At 30.7% G+C, this 13,259-nt stretch overlaps 3 protein-coding genes and 1 long non-coding RNA gene across 4 annotated transcripts; 1 reads left to right on the forward strand and 3 right to left on the reverse strand.

Annotated features, from left to right (window-relative positions):
• Positions 1-745: 745 nt before the first annotated feature.
• On the reverse strand, positions 746-2,291 carry LOC143905479 (uncharacterized). Its single transcript, XM_077420924.1, has 3 exons — positions 2,192-2,291; positions 991-1,084; positions 746-924 (listed from the first exon to the last, which is right to left on the reverse strand). Exons 1-3 carry the CDS (start codon positions 2,259-2,261, stop codon positions 825-827), a joined length of 264 nt encoding a protein of 87 aa, XP_077277050.1. The 5' UTR covers positions 2,262-2,291; the 3' UTR covers positions 746-824.
• An 802-nt stretch (positions 2,292-3,093) lies between these two features.
• Positions 3,094-3,995, reverse strand: LOC143905481 (uncharacterized). Its single transcript, XR_013259206.1, has 3 exons — positions 3,836-3,995; positions 3,496-3,586; positions 3,094-3,369 (listed from the first exon to the last, which is right to left on the reverse strand). It is a non-coding gene; the product is annotated as an uncharacterized LOC143905481 (long non-coding RNA).
• A 370-nt stretch (positions 3,996-4,365) lies between these two features.
• Positions 4,366-9,084, reverse strand: LOC143905483 (glycerate kinase). Its single transcript, XM_077420926.1, is given in 5 exon segments — positions 4,366-5,838; positions 5,841-6,062; positions 6,312-7,180; positions 7,841-8,402; positions 8,770-9,084. Coding segments are annotated over 5 exon segments (2,004 nt in total). The 5' UTR covers positions 8,998-9,084; the 3' UTR covers positions 4,366-5,715.
• A 1,503-nt stretch (positions 9,085-10,587) lies between these two features.
• Positions 10,588-13,041, forward strand: LOC143905496 (uncharacterized). The gene is made up of 4 exons (XM_077420942.1): positions 10,588-12,023; positions 12,430-12,462; positions 12,552-12,721; positions 12,813-13,041. Exons 1-4 carry the CDS (start codon positions 10,862-10,864, stop codon positions 12,960-12,962), a joined length of 1,515 nt encoding a protein of 504 aa, XP_077277068.1. The 5' UTR covers positions 10,588-10,861; the 3' UTR covers positions 12,963-13,041.
• The last annotated feature ends 218 nt before the right edge of the window (positions 13,042-13,259 follow it).

A 13,259-nucleotide genomic window follows, 5' to 3' on the forward strand; every position in this document is an offset into this window, starting at 1 on the left:
AGCTTCGCCGACGCTGCTTGGTGGTTGGTTAAGTAACGAGCGGTGCATATTTAGCCGCGGCTTCTCTGCAGAGACATGCAAATGTACAGCGATGGCTCCTCTCGGTTGGTTGCCTCTATACCACGTGAAATATACTCCGCTTCATGCTTAATCAAGATTTCGCCGGCCATTATACTCGGGAGAACCATTCTTCATAAAGTTTTGCATTTTGACAAATCTGCGATGTGTAAAGAGAGCATAATATTTTTACATAAATTTTTTACTCTGATTTCTTATTGTTTCTACAATATTTAAATATATTGTATGTATTTGTACATACCTATACCAATTTTTTCGTTGATTCGAATTACATATGTAGCTTATTATTATATTATTATTGCTTTTTATTTAATTATTTTGTAAATTATAGTATTTATTCTTAAAATAATATAGATCGTTGAACATATCAATGTTTATTATAAGAAAAATTGAGTGTCTGTTTTTTCAGGAAGCTAAAGAGCCATCTAAGATTTTAAATTTGCACATTGTTTCTTTAGTTTTACTATGTTAAAAAAAATTGTTTTCTTATTTTTATTTATGAATAAATTATTGTTATTATTGATATAAATATTGTCTTTATCAAATTTTCGAGAAAACATTTATTCTCTCTCTCTTTTGTACTAACCATTAAATATAAAATAATATTAACTTAAAAGAATAAAGAAATCAAAATCAGATTATTAGGAAGTTGTAATTACTTATACACTTACGCAACTATTTTACATGTACTATCTACATGTAAAATCTTTTATTTTTGCAATAATATGTGTACAACATGTATTTTTTTATTGTTTGCAAAACATATGTCCGCAACAGTCTGGATACTCTTTATTGTTATTCTCTTCGTGATATTCTATCCCTAGGGGACATTGATATGCAGGGCATCTAAAATTTATAGAAAATTAATTTCTGATCTATATAGCACTAACCTTCGCTTATTGCTTAACTTACCCTAACATACTCAATTCTGAATCTGAATAACATGTCACTTTACAGCAATCACATTGAGCCGGTTGTGCGTTTACAATATGTTCGGGACAATTCTCTGTAAATATAAAAACATAATTATATTAAATTGCGTATAATTTAGAACAGTTACGAAACGTGCGGATTGCGTCAAATAAAAAAATGTCGTATATAGTGTTGTAATTTCTCAATTGAAGAATATCTATATACATAAAATATATTCCATACACGGAAAAAACGGTATAGTTGCCACATCCAAAGAAATATAAGATTTGGCCCAAGAATATCTGGTGGTTATCACACCCATATTGATGTGGTGTCATATATCATAGTTGCCGCACCACCGCACCACGCACCAGCGCTGGTATCAATTCTCTATGGTTGCCCCAAACATTATATAGTGTATAGTGATCTATCAATGTGGGTGTGACCACCACAGATATTCCTGCACTAAATTTTACTATTTCTTTGGATGTGGCAACCATATATACCGTTTTTTCCGTGTACCTTATTATTATTAAATAAAACATTTTTGATTTTATATGTAGATGTTTTAATGACTCTATTTATTAATTATATTTTAAATCTTTTATTGTTATAATCGCTTTCAACTTTGATGTAAATTCTTCCAGACCCGCTGTAATTCGTGTAGTAGTTCGCTTATATTCTATTTTTTATTTAGTTATGACATGTTAATTTATCTATGTATAATATTTACTTGTTTATTTATTTTGTGTAATTTAATTATGTCATATTCTATAACTTTCTTTCCGTAATTATTATTAATTTATTTATTTTATGGCTAGTACACACTAAAAAATATTTTAGTAATTTTTTATTAGAAGAGAAGAAATTATGTTATATTTTATGCAATAACATCCTTATCGCTCATTATTGACCTACGACCTTTCCACACTGCCTTGCAAACACGAGCTTGATTTTCATTTAGTATAAAGTTTTCAATTTATTACAAATGTAACATTAATTAATTGTCAAAAGTATACGATCTTAGAGAAAAACATGTAAATTAGTGTCAGATTAATGGAATTATATGTTATAATGCATGATTTCACATTGAAATCAAATAATCTTTTTTGAACAATCCTTTTTTATTCAGTACCACATTAGATTAAGTAATAGAGATAAATATAAAATGGATAATGTAATATATAATGTAAATACGTACCATATTTTGGAGTTTGTGTGCTGAAATGAAACAAGATGAGAAGTATGCACAATGCTCCGAAGTGTTTCATCTTGCTGGTTTACGTTGAATGAGATAAGTTTTGAGACACAGTTTCGAGATGCGGGAACAATTCTCAATATATACATTCTTGACATATGTCTTTTGAACTTTGGTCTTTCTAAAAAGATTAGATAACGAGAAAGTATAGTTGTGTACAGAAAGATTGTCCAGTTGAGTTTCGGATATTTGTTTGAGTTTTTCATTTGGAAGTGGATGAGTATACTAATGCACAAGAGCAGATAAACAAGATGTCAAATATGTTAAAATGTTACAAGAATTGATAATTGCTGGACATGGTAGCAATTATTATTATGGATATTAAATATAAATAGGATGCGTCCGAAACTTAATCGGACAATCTTTCTGTCCACAACTGTATCATGCAGATTTTTTTAAAATAGTCTTTGCAGATATATTGAGCATTTATATATGCACATATTAATTTAAGATAGCAAATGTTTACACATGATTAACATTAGTTAACGTCAATATTAATAGTCAGTATTGGATAATTATACTGTAAAATTTACAGTTTTATAGTTACTGTTTTATGATTATGATTAGAAAAGTTCCTTATTTTTAAATTTTAAAATATTACGAATCTTATCAGTAAAACGCATACATTAAGGTAAAAGTACCAACCGTAAAGAACTCGGACATTTAAGAGTATTTGTAACAGTATAATCAGCCAACATTTGCAATCAATTACGCAAGATTTACATAATAGATAGTTATATTTACATTGATTTTAGTATTATAAAATTTAATTATTTACTTCTGTTATTATTTATCGCGTTTCGTTATCGAAGATATTACTATTATTGAATTATGATTATGTCATCGACCTTTTAAAGTTTTATTTTTATTAGGAAGAAAATATGATATACATTTATATACTTATATATGTAACTTTATTAGATATTTATGCATATGATACTTTATTTATAATCAATTATATTATATAACTGATAATAATTTTCACACATATATTCATAATATAGAAATTTATATTATATTTCTAATGTCTCGTATTACTTCTGCTACACCGCGGACAGCAAACAGGATATTCAGAATTACGGTCTCCAAGATGTTGTCCTGCATTCTTATCACAATTACACCTAAAATAATTAATTATGGTATACATTAACTTTGTGTCAACAATCGAACAATTCATTAATGCATATGCAAGTTTTTAGTTACAATGTAAAAGTATTACGTTTTATTATATAATTTATTAAACTTACTCTTCTACTTTAAACTTATTCTGCGATGTGCATGTTACTTTTACACATCTTTGCCGATCTCCTTCAGGAAGCACCTCGCTAAGACAGTTCTCTAAAATAATTTTTGTGATAAGATGATGTATATTATAAAATAAAAAAGAAAATGTATATATTTTTTTGTATATGTGTGTGTTTGTGTGTATGCTTATATAATACATTCTTTTTATTTCAAATATAACTAAAGAATAAATTTAGGTTAATAATAAATACATAAGAACACATGATAATTTCCCCGCAAATTTATTTAAATTATTTTATTATATATCGAAGAAGAAAAAGATAGAGAGAGGAAATTACGTACCATATTGCGGAACTTGCACTGAATAATCCACAAATAGTAGAATAATGCAAAACAACGCAAAACGTTTCATTATGTAATATATGTTGCTACACGAGAGAGATTCAATAAACTATTATGAAGGATTCTAATATCGAACTAAATTTATAGAGTATCTCATATCAGAAATGCAAAGTCAGGAATGAAGATAAGACTGTAAAATAGTTGTGTCTTACGTATTGGTATTGCCTTATTATCATATGACATAATTTTTTATAATCTTGCTCGGGATTTTTCATATAGGTATATGTATATATACATATACTAAGCTAACTTGTGCAATTCATAAATTAAATAAAAAGTAATAATAATTTAGAAAAATAATTTATGCATTATATAAAAAATGTATTTTAACATGTTAAAATATATCAAAATTATTGAAGTTTTATGTTATCTGTTAAATTGTTAATATATGAACAATTTTTAATATTATTTTTAAAAATAATTTGATATATATCTGCAATTTCGCTAATTTTATTTAATTTTTGTACGCGTATTATTAAAATTAAATTTTTTTTAAATTAAAAGTTATATTATAAAGTTTAGAATTAAAAACTGATTTAATTCGAGTTAATTGCGTTTTTTTTTCGAAATTTATCTTTTTGCCCTTACCTGATAATTTGAATTATTGTTACTAATGAAACTAATATGTCCTTTATAATTTTTTTTACATCAGACAAAAACTCGATCAGATATATATTAAGCTGGGTAATATTAAATAAAGGAAGTTCGCGCACGCATTCTGTAAGTGGTATTCTCAAGGGGCATTTTGGACTTGGTCACGAAGAAATGTAAGAGAGAACGCACTCAGAACTGTGTTGTACCGCGGATATGTCGTTGAGGTAGCTGAGTCTATTCCCAAGGCTTTGTTGAACGGGATTGGTACCGAGCCCAAGGGACACGCCGAGCTACAAGATCTCTATTATGTCAAGAAAAGGCGGAATGAGCTTCTTGGGACTTTCGTTTCATTCGTCCGATGAGCCGATCATTCAATAGGATTCATTTCGTTTTCAACCATGAATCTTGATTTGCAAAATAAATTTAACGATTGTTTTGAGCATAATTAATTTCATAAAAGGTATAACATTAGTAATTAGACACTTGGCACGGAATGGTATTAATTGTATAAACTAATGACGCCAAATGTATTACATAAGAGGTCACATAAGAATCAATAAGTTATCGATAGTGAAGGCAACTGTATATATGGAATGATAAGATAATACTAGAGTTCAAGCGTTTGCACTTTGTAACAGTTTTTTTTTCAGAATAGACTGATCTATATTTTTTGTGATATATTTCACCGCAAATAATTTCTCCAAAATATAAGTTTGGTGTGTTTTATTTAGCTTAAATAATTATTTGAATAACAGTGGAATTCTAATTTATACATTTGTATCGTTATAAATTTTAGGTTTTTAAAAATAATGGTATGCACACTCAACGTAAAGTTGCATCTATTTTTAAAATGCTCAATTTATTATTGTAAGCGATGAAATATTCAAACACGAATCGGAAAAAGTGTCAAAATTTAGAAATATTTACTGCGATGACTGTAGCTTCAAGTCATAATAAAAATTTACTTTACGCTATTGCTTTTATTGAATTTTTTTTTAATCTTCACTGCGATTGATAGCTATACTTCTTGTGTTTAATTAAATGTTATTAATACAAATCTGTTTTTTAAACAGCATATGAATATTTAATACGATATCGAATGGAAAATGAGATGTATTAAACTATGTATTGAAACAAGAAATCAATTTGTGCAGGTTGCGTATAAATTTAGAACGAAGGGAGTAGAATCCATCGCAAAATCCGGCACACAACAGGGTCGTAAATAATCAACGGCTCTTCGATCCGACAACAATATTGTAACACCGCGGCGGGACTACCGTTGCCGATAACGTGCGATTGACAGGTCAGTCTCTATCGGCATATATCCTATCTACGTCTCCGTGACAGGTGCCGTGGTGCAGTTGCACTGAAAGCACGCGATTCGTATAACGTGAAGATCCCCGACGTCCACGAGCGCGTAATAATTTTCGCTCCTCAGTTGCAATAACTCATCGCCATCGTTGATACTCGAGAAAAACAAATTCGTGTTGTTTTCCTTTAGAACTCGTTCGGGTAGAATAGCGGCGTATCTTTTCATTGTTTCTTCCGCGTCTTCCACCGCTTGGCGAGCTTCCTGCAAAAAGATTTGCACGAATGATCGCTCTACGGATCTCAGCCGCAATGATACAGGTCAAAAGTTGCAAGCATCAAACTATTACAAAATACTTTGCATCGAAAGACCTTTTTTCCCTTCTCTACCCGCGCCTGACCAGTAACATCATCGATTTTCCAGAGTGATGTTTCAATATTTTACCGCTCCGATTTTATTCGGTTGTATGCGCGCAATAAAAAATAAAGTGGGCTATCACTGCCGTGTTCTTACCGTGATCTCCGATTCGTTCTGTTTATCCTCGGCGAGCCTTCGCCATTTCAGGAAGGCAGCCTCATGCACGCTCCTCGCTTTTTCGTATTCCGGGTAAACGTCAGTAGCGAGGCTCTTGTATCCGAATGCGCCAGCTGCGTTGGTATTACCGTCTCTCCCGTAAGAGCTACCGCCGAGGAACCAGACGGTGTATCCTTGCAAAATTGGATATTGCTTCGTTCGCATGTACCAATATAAGGAGAAGTAAAGGGCGAGCTCCTGATTGGGCCCACCCTTCCCGGGATGCTCGCCGAGATGAACGGTCGGTCGACCACCCAGCAGAAGACACAGTCCCAGACCCCATTTGTCCTTTGTGGGAAACATCTCCCATACCTCCCGGTCGGTCAGAGGGCATACCGGACTCTCCTTCATTTGCTCGTACATCTCCAACTTAGTAATTTTGTTCTCAACTGCCAGGATCATTAGCGACGCGATCTTCACATACTCCTGCGCGAATTCCTCGACGGTTCCGTTACAGGTGAAGTTTAATTTCAAAGGGGACAGTCCCAGTTTAAGAGCATTCGCCGCCATACATTCTACAGCGTCGGCATTGCATGCGATCACATATTGCTGCACGAACTTGTACCTTTTCTTTTCGTCTAATTGGGCGTCCGCTGCTGTTGTCCGAGGATTGGGTTCTTTTAACAGCTCGCGTACATTTTGCGATATTTTGTCAATAAGTCTGTATTTTGTCAGAATAGTTAAGGCCCTTTGATCCTTTGGATCATAAATGCATGGATCACCGCCAAATTGTGTCGACGGTTCTGACATGTCAGACGTAAAGAGAGTGATGATTTTGGCCGGATATGTCAGACGCGCCAAATCACCACCTAAAATTTTTTTTATACTTTTTGTTTATACATGTAATCTTTTATTTATTATTAAAAATATTGTGCTTGCAAAAAAGCTTCAGACAATTTACACTTTTTGGTATAAAAATGAAGAGTTAAGTATTTTTGTATAGGTCTTATTATATAATTCTGTATATGATATTAATTTGAGATTCTTTTTAGTAATATAATATTACTAGCAAAAGAAAGAATTAAATAAAATTAAATTTATTTAAATTTACACACACATCTCTCTCTCGTTTGAGTTATATTTTTTTGCAAAAACATTATAAGAAAACTGTAATGATAGCCAGAATATTATTGAATTTTATCTATTATACATATTATCTTTATATCTATTACATACTTATGCTTTTCCTTTCAAGACATTAACGTGAAGAGTTAATGTCTCGATGTTAATCTAATTGTAAAATAAGATTTTTACTGATAGATACAAATTAGTTTTAATTGTAGGATCAAATGCAATGCGATTTAGTCGTGAAAGTGACAAAATTAGTTTTATATTACATTTATTTATCTAACAGGATTGTGTTTGTGTATAGATTTCCAAAGAGATAGACGAGTGACGATATATATATATGAATTATAAAAGTTTCACAGAAGCAGTTAATAAAATTTTCTTGCACCTAAACCATTTACCTTTTATCGCAGAAAGTTTATTTCTCACGATATTGATCTCTTCCAGAGTCGCATTAGCAGCTTTTAACCTGTTGAGAACCTTTAACTTATCTTTCAATGTAATTGTATCATGCGGATAGCACAGAAGATTGTCTAGATCTCGGGATAGCATAACTATCAATAGATCGCGTTTTTTTAATCGCTTACAGTAATTCGCGATTTTTCGTGTAATCTCAATTGCCTTTTCGTCCGGTTGTCCCTCTGTCCCGACTTCAACGAAAGTTATACAACTATCTAACTTTGGAAGAGCGTCCGGGAATCTCCACATTATGGAGATCGATTTGCGAGGTACTACAATAAATCCCTTTTTCAATTGTTTGCCAACCATTCTTTCGAATGCCGAGCTCATCATAACTACTTCCTTGCCCCAGCCAATGATATGCAAATTATTATTTATTTTATATTTAACATCATTAATTATTAGCGTTGTACGACCGTCATACTTGATCTTCTTAGGAATAATTGCTGACGGGTAAATGCATTTTATACCGGCTTCGATGATAGCACTGAGATCTTGACGGACCTGCGTTTATTAAAGACCTTGGTTTAAAAATTAAGAAAATTACTTAAAGTTTATATATTAAAGGGGATTTTAGTTTCGGGATATTATACAATTTCTATATATACATTTGTATGTATATATTAATGAGAATACTAATACAAAAATGATATATGAATATTGCTTATCCCAAAACTGATTTATCGTCTTGTACGTACAATCTCAAGTACAACTCAAACATAATCGCGTATAAAATTGCAAAACAAAACCTCTTCCTTGAGAATTAATATGAATAAAGAGTGCCGATAAAGTAAAATAATGCTAGTAAAATAAAACACGGTTTTCTTCACATAATATAAAATAGTTTAGATATCTTTAATGTTATGTTAACCTGCAACATGGCTTTTTCTCCTTGTAATTTTTTGGTATCCTTAATCTTCTTCTGTCGAATGTTCATTTCTATATTGGAATGCACATTTTCTATCGCTATTTTATCAAATTGTCTTTGCTTTAAAGAAAGTTTTACGTCGTTTATAACTTCCTGTTTCTTTGCTTTTATCGTCGCGATTTCTTCTTGTTTCAACGAATCAATCGCATTTTGTATCTCCTCGTGTCGCATGATTTAACAATACTTTCACGATTTTATAAAATAAATTACCAAAACTAGTTGGATATTGTGATGTGATTGGATGTTATATTTTAGGTTACTAAGTTGAATGTAATTTCAAGTTTCTTTGAGTTATTTTGTTTTAATCACGTGGGAACTAAATTAATTTTTTTATGTTAATTTTTAAAGTATTAATATATTTGTCTAAAATCTGTTAAATTTTATATGATTGTTAAAGTTTTTTAATGTATTATTACAAAAATTACATTAAATTAAAATTTTTAATTAAAGAAATATTAAGAAATGGGTTGAGAGATGCGCGACGGCAATCATTGTTGTTAGAAATTGTTTGTATTATAGTTTTAATTCTATGATAATGCAAAGATATTTTATTAACGGCATTTCTTTTATTTTTGTTGATAATAATATGTATATAGATGCTTAATCATTGACGAAACATTGTTAAGGTGGTTTTTTCGTGAGAACAAGTATTAGATAAGTACCTAAATTTGATATATGTTAAATTTACAGTAATAAGGGACATGTGTACATACGAAAAATCAAGTGAGGTTACCGACACTTTACAAGAAATAAGTCATTCTAAATGTGCGTTCGCGGAGCGTGCCATTGTCATTCTATCCTTGTTTACATCTAATGAACGAGAAAGATAGAATGATGCAAATCGCCACGGCCGAGGTTTTCAACGAATAATACATGTACTTAGCGATCAGATAAATACATTATTCATCTCTTAAAATATTCCCTGAAGTTTCCGGATTTCGTACATACCTTGAAAATAAGGGCTTGCCGAATGTTTTGCTCTGATATATGAGGTTAAATAAGTAGTGGATATAATCGCATATTTGCTTTACTCGTATTGTCATGCCTGACCTAATCTAAATCGAGTCCAACCGCACTACATTGTGATATTTTTTTAATTAGTAAATAATTAAATACGATTAACGCGTGCGTGTAAAATCATGTTATATTATTATAATTATTGGAATGCTGTGTGTAATGTTTGTTTTCAATTACCTCATGACGGACTGTTACTTGACTAGCTGGGTCCGCGAAAGGACCACCTTAAAATATCGACAATCGCAAGTTAATTTACTTCGTTGCCAGCAAATGAACGGAGGAAATCAGGAATATTCGAGGAACACTGATATGACCGTTCGTCGGTGTCAAAAATTGAGCGTGCATGACATGAGGTTTTAGTATTACATTGCAAATTAATCATGAATATCTACACAATTTAAATTAGTCAAGAGCAATTACAATTATAGTAATGTTTTTGACTAATTTAATTTAAAAAAAAAATTATGATTTAATATTTAATAGATATTTGTTATTGATAATTTTATATTAAGATGACGATGCTAACATATTTCAAATGGTGAAATTATTGCATAAAGAGTAATTACTAAATTAAAATTTGTTTATTAATGGCAATCTTATGTTAAAGCGATAATAATACTTCAGTAGTCGCTATTATTGCATGATGGATACTTATTTACTGTTGGTAATTTTATATGCTGAAGTAAGAACATTTCAGGTGGCGCGATTATCGTATGTCGACGACGGAGTTGAACACGACATACGTGAATATATATTGAGTATTCTACTGTCTAGCGAATGTAGGAGAATTGAATTGGAGAGGTTATGCTGGATAAAAGTAACCTATTTAAGATATTGCGTTTCTAAAACGACACGAATTGTGCGAGTGAGAACTTTCTAAGACTTTTTAGAAAATGATCGATGTCCGAGAAGAATTGAAGTTATCAAAATAAAATTATGTTTGTCAACCGATAGAGCGACAGTGGATTTACTAGTCTGCACGATAGAGGCTGAAAGATCATTTCTAAAAAGAAAAATAATGGAAAACCATTACACCAATTTATTTCGCGTCATCTTTATGCTAAACTGTTTTGTCCTATTTCTTTCCTTCACGGGAGTGACGATAGTGACAAGCGCACCAGTGAGGCCAAGTATCATAGACATTATGAAGAATGATTCGAATTTATGCTTGACATCCAATGTTTTATATGATTCAGAATATACAAAACCTTGTGCGTCTATGGCATATCCAACTGCTCCTTGGAACTATAATTTAGAGACATTAAATGATTATCTGTGTTTAGGAGTTTATGACACAGCATACAAGATCTGTCGATATTCTAGTCAGTTACAAATTCCTCTCAATAGTACAGCAATATTCAATTCATATGTGGAGAAATATGTTCCTAATAAAAATAATGCCCAGGAAGATTTTTGTAACAGTCTACAAGGATTTACACCACTACACGAGAAAATAGATTCACTTTGGGAACAACTGGTCAAAAGTCTTAATACACCTCACAAATGCGTAAGGATATGCTTCGATTTCGAAGATAAGTTTCATCCACTATGCGCAGTATTTGCTTGGATCAAGAGCATTGATGATACGATGAAAAGTGCAAAGAAGGTAGAAACAAAACATGAACTTGTTGCAACTGATAAACCATATGTAAGTCAGTCAAAGGATGGAACAATGGGTGATAAAGCTACATCAGTTGAATCTAAAAAGATAGAAACAAAAGACTCTAAAGAACAGAACAGAAAGCAAGTTACAACAGATTCTAACAATAATAATAATGTTAAAGAAGGTAACTTAAATATGCCTGCCAATGCGCCACCTGCAGATGTAACATTTGACGAAGAAAAAGAATCTGATACTGAAAAAACAAACAACATTCAGAAGAAAATTAATAATACTTTCGAGACACAAGCTCACAAGCCAGCACCTTCGATAATTAAAGAAAATAAAGAGAATATTGGTACTGACGTTGAAGTTGCAGAATCTATAAAAGATATTCCTCCAAACAGTGATTCACAAGCTCCATCAATAAATAAAGCTATAAAAAACGTTGTAAATGAAGGAAACGCAGAGAAACCTAATGAAGATATTGATGATATAAAACCCAGTACAATATCAGAAAATACGCAAGATCATTATGATGCTGAAAATCCAGAAGAAAACATGGAAAATGATATAGATGGTATTAATACTTATAAATATGCATTTATAATGTATATTGTTGTTAATGTTTCTTAATGTGTATTTGTCTGTATGTGTATATGTCTAATTTGTTTTTCAAAAAAATATATGAACTTGAATAAAAGTAATAAAAACAAATATGAACTTTATTGCATATTTTTCCGAAATTTTACATTCTGTCGTACTTTTCGGCACAAAAGAATAAAATATATAAATTATGTTCACGTTATAAAATATTTTTATATATGCATTTTTATAAAGAAATATAAGAAGAAAGAAAATAATATATATACAGATGTATAGATACAAATTATATTATTGTAATGTATTCTATATTTTTTATATAATTTATTTAGCCTTATACACATACATATATATAAATAAATGTTATTTGTTATAATTTTCAGATGTAGGCGATACACTTCAACACCCAGATACAGGTAAGAATGCTTGATAAAAGTTGTTTCTCGTATCAATTTTGTCATATAACTAATAACTATGTATTTATAACATGTGCACTTTTTGAAAGGAAATCAAAATGAAAATGTGCAAGAAGCTTTTGAACAGAAAAACAATAATGTTCGACTAACGGAATATTCTAATATGAGAACGGAAGACGATTCCCATTTTTTCACTTATTTTACTGTGATCACTTTGGCTTGTCTTGCTGGATACATAGGTTATCATAATAAACAGAAGGTTAGTTTAACTTATGCATTTTTATTTGCAGACATTTATGATTATTTTTAATGACTTTGTCATATGTAAAATAATTCGGTTTATATTTCAGATATTTGCTATTGTATTAGAGGGTCGAAGATCAAGGAATAATCGTGGAAGACGACGACCGAGCACAGCCAGCTATCGTAAGCTGGATTGTACGCTTGAAGAAGCTGTTACATCGCAATGTAATGCTAACGTTACTCATGTCATATATTAATGCGAGTAGAGTATCATAAATTTTATAATGTCTGTATTATATAGTATTACAAGTGTAATATATTTTGTATTTAAGCATATTTTCAGTATAATATTATTTAATTTTCTAAAAAGTTTTATATTTTAGCATTGAAGCGATCTGTCATATTATAGTAACGAAATTTATGAATAATACATGATATAACGTTTAATATGATATCAGAGAATCTAATTATATTTTCAATTTATATTACAATTTATATGTTATAATTAATTGATATTTTATTATCGAGTTCAATATATGTTTCACAATTTATAA

Source organism: Temnothorax americanus, unplaced genomic scaffold, assembly GCF_048541705.1.
Source record: "Temnothorax americanus isolate GAGA-0224 unplaced genomic scaffold, ASM4854170v1 Scaffold62, whole genome shotgun sequence".
In the NCBI taxonomy this organism is placed as follows: Eukaryota; Metazoa; Arthropoda; class Insecta; order Hymenoptera; family Formicidae; genus Temnothorax; species Temnothorax americanus.